The following is a 22,167-nucleotide window of genomic DNA, read 5'->3' as shown; positions in this document are numbered from 1 at the left end:
GAAAGAACATCATGTCTGCATGGCCGACCCCTACTCGAGGTGCATCGTACGTCACTCAGCATGCCAATCTCCAACGTCCCGCTTAGGAATCCATCCATCCGATTTCCACGGGAACCGATGGCTCGTGGGTAATGGCCGATGATGTTAGAGCTTGGTACCGCAATCGGTCCGTTATCCCAACCTTTGGCCCAACTGGTAAACACCCCTCAAACGAGTATCGCGGATAACAAGAGACAAAATGCAGTTTGGGACGCCGTTATAGAGCATAGGCGCTTGTGCCTCCTTCTATTCCAGTCAAGCCCAATAGCACCTGTAGTCACCCCCATCACGTTTCAAGCATTCGAGTATGGTTTGAGTTATTTTCAATGGTCCCTGTACGGGGCATTACCTGACCACTAGGCAAGATGTACGAGCTACCCCTATCTTGGCCACAAAAACATCGAATAGGGGTGGCTCGAATGGCTCTTTTTTTAGACCACACGCGGTGATCGTCCTTTACCGTGACAGCTCTGCGTAAGATACTGTGACTGCAAAGGGCGGGTGTCTGTGTGATCACAAAGTCCCCCAAAACGGCTTTTTTGTCATCGTACAGTGTCGTCTATCTGTGAGACCCTCCATTACCACTTTGCTGAGCACGCGTTCCCGGAAACTGCTACTCACTGCTGCCGTGTGAGGCGACACATGGGACCGCGAGTAGTAGGAGAGAAAGGTTTTGGCTCTTATCCGTTCATATTTATCCGGTCGACGGTTCTCTTCTGAAATGGTGAGCAGACAGCCCTCTAGCTTGACGCAATAGGGGGATTGGTATGTCCGAAATAACAGAGTCACGCAAAACAGGGTACCCAAGATGCTCGCTTGATGCAGAAACTAATGCACTTTGTTCATTCCTCTCTGCGCTTTATTGATTACATATTACATTGCTTCCCTTGGCTCTCCAGGGTGACATGGCCTCCCCCAATGCAGCAACCACCAGGACCGGCCAGCAAGGGCTTTCCTCTGCGCCCGTGCAACGTCCCACGGCGTCTCCTCGTCACCGATCGGCTACCCGCAGGCGCCACATCTTAATTCACTTCCCACTTGTCGGGCAGCAGCAGCAGCAGCAGCAAGCAAGCAAGCAGCGGGCAGTGGCGGGCAGCCGTCGTTGGAAAATATTTTCTTGGCTAATGAAGAAAAAAAAGTTTCGAACTCCGGGTCGGTCACCGCATGTCTCAGGTTCTTTGCGCAGGGCGCGGCCCTTGGACCCCACGTGGTGGCACCCAACCAGAGCCGGTTGCTGGCTGCGTGCGATCTCGCTTGCCCTCCCTCGTCGAGCCCAGCCCAATGGGTTTGCTTCAGACATGCAGATAGGTACGACGCCGTCGGCTATGTTCTCTGACAGAGGTCGCACCGGTTCCCAATATGATAGGGGTCGCGGATGACCGAGCTGGAATGCATGGCAACGTATGGGTTTACGTGCTTTGCTCGTGTCAATGGACAGCATCCGGCTCAAGTAACTTATGGACAGGTGGGAATATACCAGATACCGGTGAGCAGGAATCAATCGTGCCAGCTTACCAAAATGCTGCATCGAATATCCTACCACCTCTATTGCCTCCAGCCTGTGTTGAACTGGATGGGGTATTTCACTTTTGCACGATGCTTGCTTACATACCATAACTCGTCCATCATAGGCAAATCGTATTCGACGACCATCATGAGAAGCCACGCGCCAACAGACGAGACACCATCACCATCTAGTACTGGTTAGAATGTTAGCCTCGCTCGCTCCTCAGCACCTCTCGGTTCTACCTCACCGAGGCCATGCACAGAAACGGTTTCATAGTTCTCGACGTCGAGGCAGAAAGGCAGGCAGCCAGGCAGGCAAGCAGCGCGAAATACCGGTGAGGAACTATAGTCACGCAAACAAGATCGTTCAGCCCCCTTTGTGCTACATGAGAAGTCCCAGGCAGCATGCCGTCAGCAGCAGAAGTAAGGGGCTGGTTGTTGTCATTGCGTGCTTGCGGCCACCGCTTGCTGACATGAGTCACCTTTTCGCACGCCCTTCTTCTCTACATACCGCCCATATACAAGACGAGGCAGTTTGACGCGAGCATTCAACGGACGGGGCATGGGGAGTGACAAGTTGGCACCTGCCACCAACCACACATGGACAAAAAGGTGCTGCTGGCTGAGACGAGAATACGCATCGGCTCCCAGAACGACGCCGTAGAGAGCGTGCTGGCTTTGGCGTCCAGGATGCCTGAACTCGATGGGTTTTACACCTCTTCTCCGCATACAGTTCGGTGCTTCCCAGAGTCTATAAGCTTCAGATGAACGCAGAATTGCCTCAAGCGGCCCCAATTTACCGGCGCGAGAGTTTCGACGGTGCCCCGGGCTGTGCCCACCACCGGTTGAACGCGGATACTTGGGAAAGTCTCTTTTTTGTCCCCTCCCAGACACATACCGAAAGCCGGTGGCTCGGGTTAGCTACCTACCGATTGCCCAGTCCTCCGGTGGGTTGCTGCTACCAGTCTCGTGGGAAACCTGAAAAGATAAAACCATCAGATCGCGCAACTGCTTAGATCCGTGGCCCCCTTGCTTCGATCCCCATACTCCAAGCACAAACCTTGATAAAGTGAAGCGGCTTAATCGCTTTTCTTGGCCCCCCCTCCCTTTTCTCTTGCGATCCGAGGAGGCGGAGTGCACAACACCTCCCCAGGGAGGCGGTTTTGCAAGCAGTTTGTTGTACAGCTACTGTACGTGGTACGCCCATTCAGCCTAATGAGCCAGCTACATTTTCTGATCACGCGAGTAAGTGGCCTCGTACGACCGACTAAGGAAGGCCGAACACGCTCAGACGCCGCCATGGTGGTTGTCGTAGGTAGCATTGGTGGTAGGTAGCTGATCATCGATGATCTGCTACGACGGTGGCTTGAAGTATTGTCGGTTTTCTACTCTACATACATGCCATGGCAATAGAATTCGTAGCATGGTCTTTTGGCTGGCTCGTACAGGCGAAGCAAACAACCCCCAAAAGAAGGCCCTTCTTCCTTACCGTTCAGGCCAAACTAGTAACCAACTAATGCTGTGAGGCTTCGAGCTGTAACGATCCCGGGAACCCAATCCAGTCCAGCATTTGTCGCCCATGGCTGGCGAGAAATCCAAAATCATGCGATGACAGTTGGATTAGGGTTGAGACAAAACAAGATGGTTCTGTCTTGTGCTGTTTCGAGCCTGGTGATGTCCCAGAGTTGTGGTTCATGTGCATGAACCGCAGCTTCGGTGCTGCGGCAATTGGGTTGGTCGAGGTTGTTGGAGCACAAAGCTTCTTTCCCCTCCCACTGACTGCTTTGCTATGTGCAGCCGTTGTTTGCTGCTTACCTCTTGGGTAATGTTCTCTCTCTCTCTCTCCTTGCAGTCAACAGTGTCGGGTGACCTCGAAGTTGACGGTTGACGCCCCTCCTTGATCGAAATGGAGGTCCAAGATCACGTCATTTACCTAAGCAGGAAAATACTTCGGGCTTATTTTATTTCGCAGCAAACGAAAAAACAGAAACAAAGTGGTGCAGTAACGTTGTAGGCAAAAAGCATCATAGCAGGGTAGTCTCAAAATCTCGCATCGCAGCGCATCGCACCGAGCCAGAATGCCCGTCGAGATGGCCGGCAGGCTGGGTTTCGATCGTATGTATCTATCTCATATTGATCCATATCGGATGATAGTGACATAGTGCACTCAGGGTTCTTGAGGTTTGGGGCGAGCCGGTCGTCGGGCAATTCTTTCCCTTGCTTGCACCAACACTAAAAGTAAGCTACAGTTACGTACGGTATGGTACGGTCGGTACTTGGGACTGAGGGACTCTCGTTTCGCGCTAGCGACGATAGAGTTGCCCAAACCGTCTTGGCCTATGGGGTTTGGCAGTGTGGCAGCAGAAACGAGGGAGGTGGCAAGCTCTCGCTTTTTTTTACGTAGTCGTGCATGGAGATGCAGCAGAGCGCCGGTATTGGGATTGGCACGCAATTTTGCACAGTAGGAACTCCGGTTTTCGCCCAGGATTGGCAGCTCCTCCCGTGCATGAAACGGCAGTTGATACTGGATAGGGACGATGGTTCGATAAACTGAGATGAGTGTGGGGTATATGGACGGCCTGGCTATATCGACACAATTAAGATGCTAGAACGGGAGAGTAAACCGGACGTGCTATAGCCCGGGAGGAAGGGTGTAGGGTTGATTGACTCAACACTGATTGAGGTGAGAGCCATTGGATCATCAAACTATAGGTCCGTGTCTCTGGCTGGCCCTCAAAAGACAGTGCGGGCGGGAGGCGCCCAACTGTAGCATACACACACTTTGGCAGAAGTATACTTTACTAACACACCCGCATAACACACCCGCAGACTCTGAGGCATACTCTGCTCTGCTGCCAGCTGCCTTCCCTGCTTCGAGGCGAGATGCTGTCGATGGTAGATGAGCAAGATGAGTACCCGACCTATTACTATAGATAACACCCATGCACAGGAACGGATCGGGCGGAGGCATCGGAGGCTATTCCTACTGGTGATATCGAGTCTCGAGACATCTGCAGCGTGGTGGGTTGGAAATATGTGAGTGGGCGTACAAGTGGGCACTCGGCTCTCCTCGACTCCGGGTATACAGTTTTATACTCGCCAAGCATATTAGCGCGACCGCCATGGCGTAGGTGGTGTATAACTCGTATGAGCCACTGCTTGCTTCTGCGGATGCGCCTAAAAGGGCAGCGAGACAACTGCCAGCCAGCCAGCCAGGTTCCCTTGGGAATTGTCGATCAGGGCTGAGAGAAGAGATGTTTGATGGGGTCTAGCCATTGACATATGAAATCCTCATTTCTGAGAATGCATGCAGCGGCCGGCTCCACAGTGCCTCTCGCCCTAATCGGTCCCCATATGAACAAATCACCGCGACCGTTTATAGTAATAGTAATCTCGGCTCTTCGCAGGCGCCATCCGCAACTCCATCTCCATCGTTTAGACTACTGCGCAATGCAAGGAGATTGGGCGAGAATGTTTCAAAGGCATTGTGTTCGTTCGGAGAAGAACGCCCAGATTCTTCAAGGCACTTCAAGCCTCGATTAAAGGCGAGGCCCGATGATACCTTGCGCCAGGTAAGTGAGTGCCGTCTAGTGCGCCAGGTACCTGATTGCTCGCCCTGTTTCCCTCTCCCAGGCGCTGCTTAGGCGCTGCTCAGGCGTTGCGAAAGCTGCCAGCGAAGTGTCAAGTAGTAGTAAAACGTGCTCTGGCTGAAGCCTAAGGCCGCATGTGTGTCACCACCACGTGTACAGCATCCATAGCCCGGGCAACGACAGGACTAATAAGCGTCCTGCGAGCGTCAAACAACCAAACACACTTCACAGGCGGCGCCGCTATCATGGCGTCGGGCGTCCCAGCTAGCTTTTTCCCCATACGAGTAGAGTTCACTGCCGACGTAACTGGCACGTTCACATTGTGATAGGTGAGTTCTGTCTGCACGACAGAGATGAACATAGGCACCTGACCTTGATGCCACACCTAGGTAGATAGGTATGTAGGTAGGTGGATACATCCGCCCCCTGAAGGTCGGTCTACAGGTACGTCGTATGCTTAAGCGAACCTTCGACAGTTGGGTGGATGGCTTGGGCGGTGCTCAAATACAGTGACCAACACACCCACCCATCGTGGTGGTTCGGGGCTTTGATTGGCACCGACACAGCATGCATTGCTATCCATATCTGTACCCGTACCAACCCGGCGGTGGTGTTGCTTCTTTCGACAAGGTGAGCCGCCAGAGTCGAGGATGATGACTCTTGTGCCTGCAGTTTTTCCCCGGGGGAAATCAAGCTCTGTCACCAAGCACGCCCCCCTCTAACGTAACGACTTTCTTGAGAAGCCCACTTTGCAGTCCGAACGTTTGAGGGTGTTGCGGCACCGTAAGAAGTAAAAATGCCAGGATCTCCCACTTGAATCGCAACCGTCAGGTACCGGGCTGGATGGCTGGATAGGAAAAAAACAACAAAAACCCTCCAGCGAGCCGGTTACAGGGAAATAAGCTCCACCGCGGCGGCGCTACTCCTAGCCACACCCCAGTCGGAATTTCTTGCTTGCTGGCTGGTGAGCCCATTACCCACCCGACCAACAAGCTGGATGCCGGGATACTGAAGGAAAACGTCCCTGTTGCAGTGTTGCGTGTTGTTGGGACATGTCAGTTTGTGCGAATTGTGCTACATAATGTAGTCCCGTGCGAAATAGGCAGAAGGAATAGAACGGGAGGCACTCAATCAGTCCCAGTTGCCAGTCTCCCACAGATCTTGCGCGGGTCTTGTTCTTTGTCAGCCCAAGTCCGTGCAGAGATACATCATACCTGGATGTCATAGCCATAGCCCGTTGCAGCAATCGGCTAATACCAATGCCAATGAATGCTAAGGCCCAAATAGAGATGGATGGTAACATAAACAGAGCGCGACCATGCTCCCATGGTCCTGGGGCACCTGACCTCTGACCTTCAATACACAGGACCAGGGACAAGTCGCACAACTGGACCATGGGCGGGATGACGTGCCGGATCCTCACATTACCTAAAGTCTATCTAGGCATAGTCAAAAGTGCACATAGCATGTTCGCCAGTGATGTGCAGGCACTACTACTACAGTACGTGCTATTCATCAGGGGACCCAGGGTTTCGGACCGAGTTGTTGGTCCTTCACGATGGACTAGCGCTATACCAATGTGCGTAAGGATGCCTTGACTATGCGACAAAGTCCTTGTGGTATTGAGCGACTCGTTTGCAGCTTTGGGTAATCTGGGCCGGCAGGACGGACGAGCAGATGAAAGACAAGGAGTCAGTTGCAGAAACCCGAACCAGACATCAGGGCCAGATGCCCACTCGCGACTGGACGCTGCTCCTTGCCAGCCCATGCCCCCCTCCCCCCTTGCCTGCGATCCTTGTAAGATTGGGTGGGACACACCCTGCAGTCGTCTTGGGTCTGGGTCTGGAGACCGGGGGTTTTCGGGCGCTGTGATTGGTTAGGCCGTCGAGGACGGGGCCGGGCTGTTCTCATTTGACGGGAATTAGACAGAAGAGCGGGGGCGGTTATCCCCAAATGGTCGACCCTCCACCCCCCCCCAGTACGAGTACCGCTCTGTACAGTACGGCACGATGTGTAGGGTCAGCCAGCACCGTCAATCGTCCCAACTCCCAACTCCTTACTTTATTAATGGAGCTGGATGTACATGCGTGTGTGCTGGAGGTACGGCCTGCACACACTGTACCTCTCAGTCAATAGGTTCTGGTTCTGGTTCTGGGTACTGGGAGGTAGCATCCAGTCTAGCACGCCTCCCCTCCTCTCTTCTGGATCGTTTCGCTCTTTTCCTCTTTGCTCTAATCCGCACCCTTAGTAATTTACTTGGTTTCTCAGATGTTTGGTCTGCCCTCGCGGCTGAAAACTGTCATTTTCGAGAGTTGACGAAACCCAGGAAGAGAGCCCGAGGATAGTGATCATAAAATAAGCACAGCCTGGTGGGACCGACTTCTGGGCGGAAGAAATAAGACGTCAGCGTGAGCAGGAAAGTGCACAAAGGAAAAAAAAAAAGAGTGAGATTGAGCAATCGGTTGCTGTTGGCCTTTGGGTCGCAGGTACCATAACCGCGCAAGTCCGGACAGCCGGGTCCAATCAAGCAAGTCGCTCGAGTCAGTTTGCGGCACCAGCACTCCGGGACTGGGACTCCAGCACACTTCTGACCTCTGATCTGATTTGTCTCGCTGCTCTTGGCTTTTGGCCCATTCGCCTCTTTTCTCCTGCGAACATTTGAACCCAGCAGCCCGGCCCCCCCAGACAGTACCCCCCCCCCCCAAGGACTGGATAATACCTTAGGTTACCCATACAGGCAGTCCCCATAAGCATAACCCACCCACACCCCCCGACCCGTCATTTGTTCATTCGTTCGTTCTCATACCTTACCTACCTTCCGACCGATAGCCTTCGGCCCAAACCTACGGATCACTTTCTTCTTCCCTTCACTCCTTACTTCTCCATCAATACATACTTTGTCTGTCCCAGAGCCTTGGGTCCCTGACTTGGTTGTCGCGACGCACCTTCAATCCGCACTTTGTCACAAAGGAAAGGAGCCCTCAACTCGACAACAAACCGCACCCCGACTCGATTAATGATCTGATTGCACCCCATTGGACGAACCCGCATCTGGTGACGGCCTCGAAGCCACTGCAGCAAGGACACGAAGGCCCAGCTGCCAACTTGGTTGATGTTGGCTGCTTAGCTTGGACCTTTCTCTCTCACAATATTAGCTGCTGTAAGTCAACTTCGCCACATCTTGGTGAGAACATCCATCAGCCATATTTCGCTGCCCACCTTTTGAGCGCGCGGGGTCTTGACCCGTGTAAGCATTGCATTGTGTGTTGCTTACTTGGCATTTCATGCACTCCAACAATCACAACCTGTCCATACTCGAATACTGATAGCGATGTAGATAATGACCGGCCCTCCCATCATGAACGGCCCCATTCGTGAAGGGCCGCTTCTGACGCACACCCGGAAGACGGTTGGTGGCAGGACCTTGCATTATGCCCTTAATGTAATACAACAGCCCGATCGCGCCAGAGCCTGCGGTTCCGGCCCAAAATGTAATCACCGTCACGCCATGATTCTCTGTTCTCCAAGAAAGTTGAGACTGACTGCTAGTAGCATCCGCTGACCGCCGACCCGTGGATCCGCCCCCGATTGTGAAGCTGAACGTCTACGAAGGCGACACTTATGAGCAGTCCAAGGATATTACTTTTGATTATGCCGCCGAGTTCTTCGTCTTCGTCTCGCTGGAGAATGCCCGGCCAATGGCCCATGGACGAGTGCAAACTCAGGCAACCTCGACACCGCCGGTCTTGACAGGGTTACCTGTATCGGCCTGCTGCTACTTGGATAGACCGGAGCCGGCTGGTTACTTCCTCTTCCCGGATCTTTCTGTCCGGCACGAGGGTTTCTACAAGCTCATTTTCCGCCTGTACGAAAAGAACAAGGATCCCCAGGACCTGACGCTTGGATCGGAGAAGCAGGAGCCCGTGTCGGAAGAGGCCGCGGATGGTTTTGTCACTCACATGATGGAGGTCAAGTCGGTAACCTTCCAGGTTTACAGCGCCAAGAAGTTTCCTGGTCTCGGCGAGAGCACATCTCTGAGCCGAACGGTGGCTGAGCAAGGCTGCCGCGTTCGCATACGACGTGATGTACGGATGCGTCGACGTCCGGAGAAGGGTGGTGAGAAGGCAGATCGCCGGTCACAGTCACCCAACGCCTTCAGAGACCGGTCCGGCAGCCATTCTAGTGCCGACCGGGGGGTCTTCTCTCGTAGGACATCTGCATATGAACATCCGCCGCCGCCACCGCCGCTTGCTGCTGCCCGCCCGGCGCAGCAGAGAGTACTCGACTTTGGTCCTCCCAGTAGCTCGTTCCCGGCACCGGCGCCAACATCTGAACCCAACACGCCAATCCGAGCCTATCCCCGTCACGGCTCATTGAGCTCATACCCCCCACCGCCTCCTCCACCAGCCGTAACTGGTCCTCGTGCCTCGCCTTACCCACCGCCGCCGAGCGGGCCAGGCCCATATGCCTCTTTCGACGACCATCGCCGGCCGTCTTTACCGCATATCATTAATAGCGGACGACCAGCTATGGGCCCTGTGGGCGCCATGGGCATGTCGTTGCCACCTATCCAACCGCATCTGCAAGCGCGCCACAGTATCGCTTCTACCACTGACGGTAACACGTCCTCGACGAAGACGGAATCGTCACCTGTATGGAGCCCAAACAGCTCCATGTCCCCCTCGTCAGGAGGCAAGCCCTTATACCCCACACAGAGTAGTCTGTCCACGAAGCGGGGCTTGTCGGAGGAGGACGTGTCTTTCGATGGCGACCACCACCTCTTGACAGGGTACTCATCGACACAGCTGCGGTATAAGAGATCATCGGGCGACGTTGTTGAAAAGTTCTCGCTAGGCGATGCTGCCGGGACCGGAGAGAAGCAGTATCATCCCGACCACGAGCTGCCTATAGACCCGTCGCTATTGAAAGCCAGTGTGCCCCCTGCACCAGAGGAAATCAAGTACGCCGAGATCCGAGACCAAGAGGCCTATTCTAGGAAGCGACTACACCTTGGACGCAACCACAGCGTCGGCTATGGGCACATTATAGAGCAGCGAGTCTGAGAGGGCTCGGGGCGCGGGTAGTCAACGACACGTGATGTATTTTTTTGGGTTCTTGTTTGATACCACGGGTTTGGGTTCCAGCAGTCTTTTTGCTGTATATACGCAGTACGTAGCGACATTTCGGGATTTCTTTTGTCAAATATGGAGAATAGGGATGGAAACATCTGGCCTGGCACATTACACGCCTATGGCAAAGGGGCGTCGGCGTCAACCGCGCCCAGCTACGGAGTTGGGGGGATGGCGGGACCCGCTCGTGACACCAGCACGCGGGCGAGCCGGTCTACGTGACCGGCCTCGGGGACCCGAGATGTTACTTATTCTCAACTACGAACGGCAGCACAAATCGAAGCAAATACGAGCCAGCACACGCCCAAGAGTTGGTTGAGTGCGGTGCTGGTTGGCTGCTCTGTTCACTGGTATATTCAATTACACTTAACTTAGTATGGGATTCGATGGCGTTGGAACAGTAGTTGGAACGGATTGTAGATAGCCACCCGATAGGACTTTGCCTACGTAGGGAATGAAAAGCCCAAGTTGCAAAGCAGATTCGATCAATATTGGCATGCGATGCATGACTGACTCGGGTGCGCTATGAACAATGCCGAAGCTCTCTGCTCATCTCAGTTGGCTCAGTTGGAGCTCCGAGCTCAGGCGAATCGCGATTTTAGCCCGGTTGCTCTGTGATACCAGCAAGTGGGAAGAGACAGCTCATTAAAAGCAGAGCCCCGTCCGGCGCCCAAGCTTCACCCGCTTTTCCAGGGCACGTGGAGCTTGGTGGTGCGCGTGTGCGTGCGTGAGGGCGAGTGCGTGAGTGCGTGCGTCCATAGCGCTCGCATGGGTTCCATGGGTTTGGCGTCTGTCAATTGATTGAGGGAGACAGGAGTATTGGCTGATAGAGCTTCTTTCTGATAGAACTGTAAACATACACACTATATATGATACCTACGACAGCATCGTAGTTGTCGTCGGCGAATTGGGTGGCACGTATCAATCGTTATCGGCAATCTATCTACCTGAGGTACTGCAGACTGGTGACTGGACTACAGCCTGCACTACAGCCTGCACTATACGTACCTACCTACTTAAGTACCTACCGACTACCTACTTTAGGCCTCTTAGCTACTGTACACGGACGGGTCCCCCGCTTTAGGCAGGTGCTCCTCCTGCCTCCTGCACGCCCCGGGCTCCAGAAGAGGTGCGACTACCCATGTCAACAATGAGCTGTCGCTGCAGAAAGTAAACAAAAGTTGCCCGGCCCATTCCAACCAACCAACCAACCAACCAACTCACACAACCAATACCGCACCAGCCGACCGTTTGCTCGCCACCACAACCTGCTCAAAACCTCACCACACCCATGGGCTTCGCACGATTTACCTCATCTTCCAGCTTAGTTCCATCTAGAGCGTCAGTCACCCTTTGACTGGCGGTCGCCCAGAATGGTCCTCGAACCAACTCCGCGACCGTCTCAAGATGGCCCCTCGCGCCCCGTCTCGCGCTTTCACGAGGGCTCCATGAACGACAGAGTCAGCGCCGCGCCCCCGGTCCAGTTCCTCGGTGAAGACCAGCTGGCCAGGTTCGAGAAGCAGTTTTACGCCGCCCCCGCCCCCTCCCCCAGCAACGGCTCCCAACGCCGCGACCGCCCCTTGTCGGCCCAGGCCCAGCTCCCTTCGCAGGCATTGCAACGGCTGCGCACACAGCCGCAGGAGCACACGCAGAAGCTGCTGCAGGACGACCCCGACGTGCCGCACCGGCAGCTCAGGCATAAGAAGTCTATGGGCTTCCTGAACCGCGTTCGAGATGCTATCGGCCTGGGACGCAAGGAGCCCGTCAGCAAGGTCCAGCAGGAGACGGAGAAGCGCATCAGCCTGCAGCACGTACCGACCCACCAGAGGCCTACCCACCACATGACCAAGGCGCACTCGCACTCGCACATTCCTCAGTTCCCTCCGGCCTTCACGGCCCTTACGACCCCCGTGCCCGGTGGTGCTGGCACCGACCGCCCGAGTCGAGAGGAGATCATGGCGTCCTACAATGAATTGATGGCCAACGGCTTCTTTCAATCCCATGCCATCCAATCCACAAGGCAGCCGCCACCAGGGAGTCGACTACAGAGAGAAATGGCTGGCCATTCGATGCAGTCGCAGCCTCTGCCTCGTATTCCCTCGCCCGGCGACGGACTACAGTCAACCAGCCCCGACCGGCCCAAGTACCCTGCCGTGCCGGACTCACCGGGCAGTCCCCCAAGACAATCCTTCCATATGCAGCGCCTGGCTCCGCCTCCGCTGTCTCACCAGAAGCTCGAGGCCAAGGCCAAGGCCTCTCGCGAGTCCCTTCGCTATAACCTTAGGGGTCGCAAGCGGTCCCGTGCTGAGGCCGACATCAATGTGCTGGCCACGGATATACCTGCGCCCCCTCAAACGCAGCAGAACAGTGCCGGTGGCATTCCGCTTAGCGCCACCGGTGCCAGCTTTGGGAGCATTTGGCCCGGCGCCAACGGCAGTAGCAACAGTGGACAAGGAATCATTAGAAGAGTTTCCAAAAAACTGCGCAAAATGCCTAGTGGCGCTGCTAGCGGCGACATTAACAAGAGCGAAGGGGTGCCCAAGGCCATCTCGCCCTCCAAAGGCGACGGCGTCGAAAGAAAGGCGTCTAGCGCAACCATGTCGATTCGCATGCGCACTCCCAGCCCCGACCCTCCTGCCGTGCGAACGAGCAAGTCGCCGCATGGCACGAAAAACGAACTGATGCCTACTATACCTCCGCGGTCGGGTTCTGTTGCGGGGGCTGGTGGTGCAAACCGACTTCGCAAGAAGGCCCATCAGTACAGCCCTCAGGCCAGACGCCAGCCTCATGTCAACAACATGAGCTATCCGCCCATCACATTGGACAAGTACAGGGGCTTGCCGGCGCAGATGCCGTCGTCCAATCGCTCTTCCGGTCCTTCCCCTAATTGGTCTTTGGAGGTAGATGCTGATATGACGCCAGAGAGCGAGAGCAGCAGTGGCCGTAACTCTCTTGATGGCAGCAAGGGCCGCGGCACCACCCTCCGAGATGCAGTAGGCGTGGCAGAACCCTTGTGTGTTGTGCCCGATGCAAACCGCGGCATTCCAATGGTCCCTCAAATCCCAGACACGTTCAAGAACGGGTACTTTGCGGCCAAGGGAGTGGCAGCAGCAGTGGCGGCGAGGAATGAAAACCATCGTATGGACGTTGACTGGCAGTTTGGACAGGCCCTATGACCTTTTGCCCGTCTATTTTGCTTAGACGCGGACATCGCGTCTTCCCCAGAGATCAGGATCACTTGTGGATTCTGGGAGTTGAAGAGCCAGATATGGCACCACAGTTGATCGCCGTGAGACCCTCCGGCCCGACACGTCCGGTGGTGGCTCACTGGTGTTCATGGATTTGATGGCTTGGACCGTCGACCTTGTGGGGTGCGCATCCTGCGCGCGTGTAAATCATTGCTGTGGCATTGTGGTCTTTTGGAGGATTTCTGTTTTCCGCGCCCGCCCTCTCTCTGTTCACCCCCCCTATTTCGACTTCTCACGCTACGAATTCATGAGTCCACGATGTTATCGCAAGCAACAACGAAAAATAAACCCGCTGGTATACCTTGTACGATCGATGATTCTCAACCCCGTTGGAATTTTTTAACGGACGGATACCCGGGTTACGAAAAGGTGTTATAGGCGTTATGTTTCCTCCATTTGGACTTGTCCGTCTTGCCTCCAGGGGTAAGGGTTGCTGCTTTCTGTGCTGATGGCTACTTTGATTCGGCCGTCAGCTCTACTGTCTTTCTTCTCCTTCTAGGGGATGGTTCTTTCCAAATTCGCTTTCATGGCCAGATTTTTGTATATAGATATGTACTACTCGTCGAATGGAGATTAGCTGTGCAAAATCCTTAGAGCTTGCTTGTTTGAACTAAGTAGAGATTGGGGTGCCTGTGTTCCCCACTGATGCCTCGAGTGTCTAGACGTACATACCATTTTTCCTGTGAAAGAAGTTTAGGAGTTGAATCGTAGATGAGGGTAGGAGACGGCCCTGGAAAGATTACATTTGAACCAGAGCCAATCTGACATATATGATAGGGTACTTAAGTTGTATATTATACATATATATACTCCGTTCTTGATCAGAACTGACAAAGGCTTGTAAGTCCAGCAACCCTGACCAAAGACGTCTGCGGCACGCGGCATAGGGATAAAGTCACGAAGAATAGTCGTTCATGTACAGTCAATTTATATCTGAAGCGTTGGCTATATATATCGACCGTACAACCCCCAACCACTGTGTCGATGTGCGTTCTGTCTGAACTTTTTCTCCTCAAGCATCTAGATACATAATCGAAAGGGAGTAAGTAACAAACTCAACGAGCCCATCTCGCTCAACAGAGGGGGAGAGAAACACCTGATTTCTTCCCTCTCCTTCATATGCTTTCTTCTTCCTGACCCTCTTCTTCGCCTCTCCCAGCTTTATACGCCAATAGGAGCAGCGGAAATTTGTTGTAGGGGCACGCGCACACATACACGCTTCTAACGTAGATAAAATGAACCCGCTGGCCATACCAAAAGAAAACAACCCGATGTCGTCCGTACTTCGATAACACCCAGTAGCCGTCTGTTCCCATCTCTAGTATCCCTCCCACCCCGCCATGATCCAACCGCTTTCTCCAATACCGGTTCCGCACCACCCCTGGCGGCTTAGTACGCCGGATGATGGGAAAAGGAGGAATATCAAAGAGAAAGGAAACCACCTGTCCGCGCCATATGTCCGTAAGCGATAGTGAAGAGCCCGCCTGATTTATGTCTGAGCCTAGAAATGTAGTAGGCCGATGTGGTAAGTAGGAGGATCCTCACTCCCCATGCCCCAAATGGTGAAATGTATACTATACAACGAAAGACCATGAAGAAGAAAAATTAATAGGTGTACGCAGTAAGTATGAATCGAAATGTATGTCTTTTTGATTTTAACGAAAGGTCGGCAGAGGGAGATGAAGCACGACCTTAGACTGCTTCAACAACTGCTCGGTTGCCCAGCTGTTCCAATGTCTGTTGCGGTGTAGCCGTCATGTCCACAACCAGCTGGCCGAATTTAGTCACCCCCTGAATAACAGCGGGTGCGCCGTTGAAGACCATCATCCCCACAATGAAAATGAGAAGAGGAAGCTGTGACGGAATGTTAGTTACGGAAATTTCGTGATATGCATGTTGTGGCTAGGGGAACACTTACCCAAACGAACCACAGCATCTTGTCGCTGCTGCCAGTCTTTAGTCGCTCAGCATGCGCGCGCTGGAGGTCCTCTTGCTGCTCCTTGGTGATGGCATTTTTGCGTCCAATCTGTAAAAGATGTGGAACTTGTCGTGTCTTGGAAGACTCGGCTGTCGATTCTTCGGCCTGGTCGTAAAGGGCGGCGCATTTGGCATCCGCCTCGTACTCTGCTGCGGCCGCAGCCGCCGATGCTTGCTTGGTGTCGACGCTCTGCTGATTCTCAGGGAACAGCTCCTCGTATGCCGGCGGTGGCGAGTCCTTGGCTCCAAAGAGCGATGTGATCTCCCACCATTGCTTGTCGCCGTCACGGGGCCCGTGGTCATCTGCGGATCCCGGGCGAGAGCCTCCGATATTGGGGACCAAGGACGCGAATCGCTGCATGAGATGTGCGTTATTGAGTATGTTGTGATAGTCATTGCGCCCTGGAAGCTGCGGCATTTGCGGCATCTGGAACTGCTGCCAGTTGTGTAATACGGCTTGCCACTGTTGCAAGACACGCCCTTGCAAAGCTGTCATCGCAGCGCCCGGTGATGCCATACCTGCTGGGACTCCAGCAGGGGGCGGGGAAACAATTTCCGGAAGGCGATGGTTGTGAGGCATACTGCGTCTTCTCATCTGCAGGTACTCCTTTGGCTCACCCGACTGCGAGTCGAACTCTTCAGACGAGTCTTCGTAGTCGTCATCACTGGACTCGCCGGAGCCCGAGCCATCCATCAGCGGCTCGTCGTGATAAGCCGACATTTCAAGCGGCTCCCGAGATCCCCACAAAGAGCTAAGAGAGGTAGCGCTGTTGACACGGCTATGGAGAGAGCCGCGACTACGAGAACGAGCGTTGCGCTCGACGCTCCTCAGGGCTCTTAGCACCTCTCTAGACCCCTCCGCCCTCTGGCAAAGATCCGCGGCCGTGAGACCAGACAAGCTCCTCATGGTTGGATCGGCGCCGAAGATCATCAGCCGGCGGACGATTGTTGCATGGTTGTTCATGGCCGCGAAGTGCAAAGGTGTGAAGCCTCCCTTGTCGCGAGAGTGAATGTTGGCCCCGCGCGACAACAAGCCGGCGACAAATCGAGACATGCCCAGGGAGCAGCCAAGATGCAGCATCGTCTGCCCTGTGGTCGACTTTCTGATGTTGATCCTGGCCTTGTTGACACTGTCGTCCAAGTCGATGAGGTCAAGGATCTTCATGAGACCAGATTCAATGCATTCTCGTTGCGCCTCTCGGAAATTGTATCCGCCCGAAACTGGGTTGCCGCCGCCCGGGGAAAGGCCCCAGCCGCCGGGATTTGTCCTTGAGTTGATGATGCTCTTCGCAATATCGGTGGCGTCTTGAATTGTGCCACCGAGTTTGTTCCCGAGGCAGACAAGAGCGGTTCGCATCAGCTGCTCTTCGCTATCGTCAATGTAGCGGAAGATGGCTTGCTTGCCACCGTAAGCATGTTGCTGATCGGGTAATTGCGGGTGCCTGATGCGGACCAAGACATTCCCTGCGACGTGTGACGGGGGTAGCAGACAGACCAAAGAGCTTTCGCCCCAGAAAGTAGTGGTAAGTGCTCTCTTGTCGCCAAACATCACCTCCAGGCCGCCGTTGGTGAAGCCACTTCCGAGGACTGTCACCTCTATGCCTCCATCCTTGGGGCCCTCGCCAGGAATAATCTTGTGGATAGTAGGGCTTGGGCTTCTAATTGAGTTTATGCCAACGGGCGTGCTATTGAAGATGGCTTGAGAAAGTGGGGTTTGCTGCTGAAGCACATTCATCTCATTACGGAGATGATTGGGGCTCGGGGCCCGACTTGGGTGAGCCGAGGCCGGGGCCGAGTACATTGGCTGTGTCAAGGGCATGTTGTCTATGCTCATGTTCCTGCCGTTTCCTTGGTAAAGTTCGTTGTTGTTACTATTGGGAGTAAGAGGACCAGGAGCAAACGGTTGCTGCATGCCGTTTATAGGAGGCGGTTGCTGGAACATGGTGCCGGTCGTCATCGGGAAGTTGTTGACAGGCGGAGAGAACGGCGACGTGGCAGAAGACACTATCGATCCGTCGTTTTGTGCGTTGTTTAGGGGCGCACCTGGCGGCTGGACGGTCTCCAAGCGGGTCATGGCCAACCCTTGTGGTAGCTTGTTAGTCGAGCTCGGCTTCCTCCTTTTAGCGGCGGGCCCTGCTGGAGAAGTTGGCGAAGCTTGACGCGATAGATTGCGAGGTGTCGTAGTGGTCGATGTAGTCTGAGAGTTGTGCTGCTTGGGGCCCGCGGCCTGCAAAGGAGTTCCGCGCTGGAGGCCCTGGAGATCGGACGATGATTGTGTTTGGCGGAAGGGTAAAGGTGCCTCGTGGGGCGTAGAGTCTGCTTGTGTTTCTGCAGTGCTGGAGGTCGTCGTGCCGACGGTGGGGGGCAGGTGTGTTTTGTGGTCGTCTGTGATCATAATAGCATTGGACATCTCCTGTACGATGACGTTGTTCTGGAAGTCCTTGAGGGTAAAAATAACCTGGAAGCCCATCTTCTCCTGGTGATGTCGGCAATAACAAGCGATGCGCATAGGTGCATCTACCTGCATAGTCCCCGGAGGTGGTGTCATACCAATGCCAGTATCAGTGGCTACTTGCCATTCCTTGACCTCCTGTGTGTTGAAGACGATAGCCCTGTAATTTTGGTACTTGTCCCAAAGTTCATCCTCTTCCGGCTTCTTGTTCTTCTTGCGCCCCGCCCTTTTGCGTTCTCGAGTGATGCATCCATGGCAGATCCGGACTTCACCACCATTCTGCGGCTTGACTTCATCGGCCTCCGGACCAGGATTCGGTGAGGTGGGACGAGAAGCTTTTGCAGCCTGCTCAAAGGCCTTAGATCGCTTCTTTTCATCCTGCATAGCACTTGTGCATACAAGCATAGTGTAGAGTTCGAGCATGTCTGGCGCAGATTCAACGGGCCCCTTGTGCAGTAGTTTTGCTTTCGAGATACTGTGCCGCGGCAAATGCAGGCGCTTGATGGTCGATGGGAGGTTGTGGAAAGTTAGCTTGATAGGAATCTGTGTCTCTACCCGCGACTTGAGGGGAGTTGGCTGAATCCTGAGCGTTGCTTTCCCTTCGAACGCCAAACCATTGTACGCCACACCCGGAGCAGATGCTGCTAGGACGCCCGTATGGACATTCTGCTGCATTCCCGCGCCATGGCGCGCGGCAAAGGGAGCCTGAGCCGGCCAGCCAGGATTCTGCGCCTGCGGCGGTACCCTGAAGTGAAACCCATCGGCTGCAACATTCATATTGATATCAGAAGAAGGTGAGTCCTTGAACATGCCAGCTGGTGATGATTCATGGCTCGAGAACATGGGCGAGGCCTCCCTAGAGCCTACTGCTTTGCCATTGGTGAATGCATACTGTTGAGTATATGTTAGCGTAGCGGGGCTAGTAAGGTCAAGAAAACTGACCGACGGAGCCTTGCCATGGCCTTTTCTGTGAAGGCTCGGGCTCTTAGCTGAGACGACTGAGTGGTCTTCTGGAGACAGGGAAATATTGCCATTTGTCGGCGGTGCGCTCGGACTGCTTGACGCACTGGCAAAGTCAAAGAAGTTGCTGTCATCAAAATGAGTGGAGGGATCGACAGACTGGTCTAACGAGTGCCCCGAGAGCAGGTCGATATTGGTGTCATGGCCATTTGCGAGCGCATCGAATGGTTTCCACTCGGCAAACGACGCATCCTCAGTCATCATGACGTCTCCCGAGGTATGGCTAGTCTTGGGAGAATTTGAGTCGGCACTCCGCCTCGACGATCCCGAAGACGAAGAGTCGCGGTGAGACGGCGGTGAGAAATCGAGGTCTTGTTCCGGGCGGCCAGGGGTGGCGAAGAGGTTCTTGGGTTCACCAAGAGCGGCCGGGTCGAAAGTCTGCAGAGCGGCGGAGTCGCCAGCATCTAGACCGAATAGCCCAGCGTTGTCGGCGTTTAAGTCATCCGTATCGAACATGAACTCGCCGGTGTACGCCGTAGAAGGCATTCCTAGATCGGGGTCAAAGGCGCCACCGAAGACGGTATGTCCATCGGCTGGCATGGCCTGTTAAATGCCACCTCTGATATTTGTTGGCTTTTGAATTGTGCAGCCGTGCTTTTTCCCAGGCGAGATTGCGGAACACGCCCAACGTCGCCAAAGTGATTATCTGTCTGCTGGCGTTCGAGTCTCGGCGCAGAAGCGGGTGGCTTGTCGTCGATGAACGTAGAGCGCCGGATCCAACAGTGTCGTTCTGTATCGCACCCACTACTTCTTGTCGCTAACCGGTCGTTGCAATATAGCTCGGCGATGATCTTAGTCTTGCGGCAGCATCGCGCCCAGATGGAAATGCGGGAAACCGAATCAAGTATATCTCCCAAACAAAATTGTTCGGACTGCGACGGACACGGTTGGAGCCACTGCGGTTGACGTTTGGTGATAAAAGCTGAGCAATCTGGCGTAAGCGTGATTCGGTGGTTCGAATCGAGGTCGAATTGTTGGGACGCAATGATGACTGGATGTGGCCAAGCAGGGGGACGCGTATATGGACAGGCAGGCAGCCTTTCAGGGCCTCGTGGAAATTGAAAGGGTTGAAAAATGCGCTATGCCGATTATCGTCGTTCCGTTATCGGGTGATTGGTTCACACAGTTCCGGGTGGTAGTAGTGTATGTAGTAGGGTGTGGTAGGAGATGACTTCTTCAATCACAGCCAACTGTCTGTATATTGTCGGACTGGGGGGTTCTCCTCCAAAAAGCGCCTGAAGGGTAGGTAGGTAAGTAGAGCAACAAGCAAGCACACTTCTCTTTACTCGCACGCACACACAAAACACACACACACACACATACAACAACGCGGCTGGGGTGGGTGGATTAGGATAGAGTCGTAAGGAGGATGCGTAGGCTAGTGCAGCTGTTCTCTGCGAACGAAAGGGCCTTGAAGGGGGAGGAGGAAGAAGCTCCACCCGTTATCCAGGGCCGAAAAGTGGAGGCAGAGGTGGGACGTTTGAATTTCTAGGGATTGGCCATTGGATTCACTGGCGCACTTTGATGGAATACTTACAGGGAAGAATGGATCGGATTGGACGCGATGGGATGGGATGCGGGCTAGCGGGTGCAACACCACGGCAAAAACTATCCAGAGACAGAGAGGGACAGAGGGAGAGTGGAAGAGAGAAAGACTAGGATGGAGCTCGTCGGGGACCAAGTCGTAATGCATCCAGAGCTGCATCCAAGAAGCGCAGAAGTGGCATCCCCCAGCTCGGTTCCAATCCCAGTTCCCAGTGTCGGGTGTGCCTTATCAGTAGCCCTTGCTGCGTCCAGTACAGTATACCGTCATCTTCCACGAACACGGTCTCTGCAACTTTGATTTGCAATCAAGAGCGAATCACTGCGACTAGTAGCGAACAAATGCACGCAGAAGTGCCTAGAGTGTCCATATCTACAGAATACCCACCAGGCGCACTCGATATCATCTCTCTCATACGCTCACAGTGCGTGTCGACAATAGTTCGTTGCTAAAATAGTTACCTACTTACATAATACTACCTACACGATGGCGAACTAGAGAGAGTCGAGGAAGAAAGCAGGCGAGCGGTGTATTCTGGCTAAGCTATGGCTTGCGAAACCCTGTTTGGGCGTCGGTGCCCCATCTATCGGGACCTGAAAGAACGAACTGGTTTGCACAGCTATGAAGCTATAATAAGGTGTCGACTGTCTCAAACTACAAGATTGTGACCGGCCACCATGTTGCTGTCGCTACTATTGTCGCCGCCGCTGCTGCTGCTGCTGCTTCAGTCCATGTATGCTTACTTGCCATTGTGTCGCTACTTAGTTGCTGCTGGCGCTCCGCTCTTCCTGTCCGACGAAAAGTCAGTCCAGTGGCGTAACTCCCGCCCTCCTCCAGCAGCGGGAGCCAAATGATAAAATCCACCCGGCTCTCGGAAGGCCAATCTTTCCTCATGGAGCTGGAACGCACACGCACACACGCACGCACACCGAGATTAGAGACACTTGAAGACACTTATTAGGTTGCCACGGGGAGGGCCTTGTGGAAGATTGAACTCAATTCGGATCGTTCTGCGTGTATGATGCAGCAGCGCCTTGCTCTCAGGGCGGTCTCGGCCACTCTGTCCCTTGTACATACAACATTAATCCATCATGATCGAGGGAAAGCCCCCCACGCAACCGCAACCGTTGCCTTGCACGGCAGATTGGCGATGGAGCAAATGCATCTATTACACCGAACTCTCGCAGCCGCGTCGAAGCTTGATTAGAAGCAGGCACTTCCTGTTACGGTGAAACAATATCATATGCGTACAATGCGCGGGTTGTCGAAACATCCAGCTTATGGCATTCTCACATGAACGGAGATCAAACAGGGAGAGGTTACGCCATAGTCCACTGCGGTGGTGTAAGTCGAGGGGTAACAACTATGTACCTCTGCAGCAGTAGAGGCCAGCTGCGAGTGTGGTTGGTGATCTTCTGTCGTCTCTTTTCCCAGCCAATGCCATTGGAAGCTATGTTTCCCCCCTCGATCTAGCCGCCGCCTCCTGCGCTCTGGCTTGGGAATTGGAACTCAAAACGCATGTCAATTTAGAGCAAGTATATATTACAACACTGTGTGTAATGCAGCTTCGAATCCTGGCCCCGGGGAGGGAGGTGGCATTCGTCCTATCATGTAGCTGTATGTGGCAGGCCAGTGATTGTGAGCGGTTTAGTTGGTTGCGTAT

At 54.2% G+C, this 22,167-nt stretch overlaps 3 protein-coding genes across 3 annotated transcripts; 2 read left to right on the top strand and 1 right to left on the bottom strand.

The window, feature by feature from the left end:
* Positions 1 to 8,493: 8,493 nt before the first annotated feature.
* PG985_009086 (uncharacterized protein) lies at positions 8,494 to 10,198 on the top strand (the record flags this gene model as incomplete). Its single annotated transcript, XM_066828854.1, has 2 exons — positions 8,494 to 8,626; positions 8,688 to 10,198. The coding sequence occupies 2 exons, from the start codon at positions 8,494 to 8,496 to the stop codon at positions 10,196 to 10,198; spliced, it is 1,644 nt and encodes a 547-aa protein (XP_066683766.1).
* A 1,439-nt stretch (positions 10,199 to 11,637) lies between these two features.
* On the top strand, positions 11,638 to 13,440 carry PG985_009085 (uncharacterized protein; the record flags this gene model as incomplete). Its single annotated transcript, XM_066828853.1, has 1 exon — positions 11,638 to 13,440. The coding sequence occupies one exon, from the start codon at positions 11,638 to 11,640 to the stop codon at positions 13,438 to 13,440; it is 1,803 nt and encodes a 600-aa protein (XP_066683765.1).
* A 1,764-nt stretch (positions 13,441 to 15,204) lies between these two features.
* PG985_009084 (uncharacterized protein) lies at positions 15,205 to 19,501 on the bottom strand (the record flags this gene model as incomplete). Its single annotated transcript, XM_066828852.1, has 2 exons — positions 15,205 to 15,366; positions 15,431 to 19,501. The coding sequence occupies 2 exons, from the start codon at positions 19,499 to 19,501 to the stop codon at positions 15,205 to 15,207; spliced, it is 4,233 nt and encodes a 1,410-aa protein (XP_066683764.1).
* Between the last annotated feature and the right edge of the window lie 2,666 nt (positions 19,502 to 22,167).

This window comes from Apiospora marii, assembly GCF_038362585.1.
Source record: "Apiospora marii strain CBS 49790 chromosome Unknown utg000005l_segment0_segment0, whole genome shotgun sequence".
In the NCBI taxonomy this organism is placed as follows: domain Eukaryota; kingdom Fungi; phylum Ascomycota; class Sordariomycetes; order Amphisphaeriales; family Apiosporaceae; genus Apiospora; species Apiospora marii.
The sequence above is the reverse complement of the archived record's forward strand: the minus strand, read 5'-3'. Positions and strand labels throughout refer to the sequence as shown.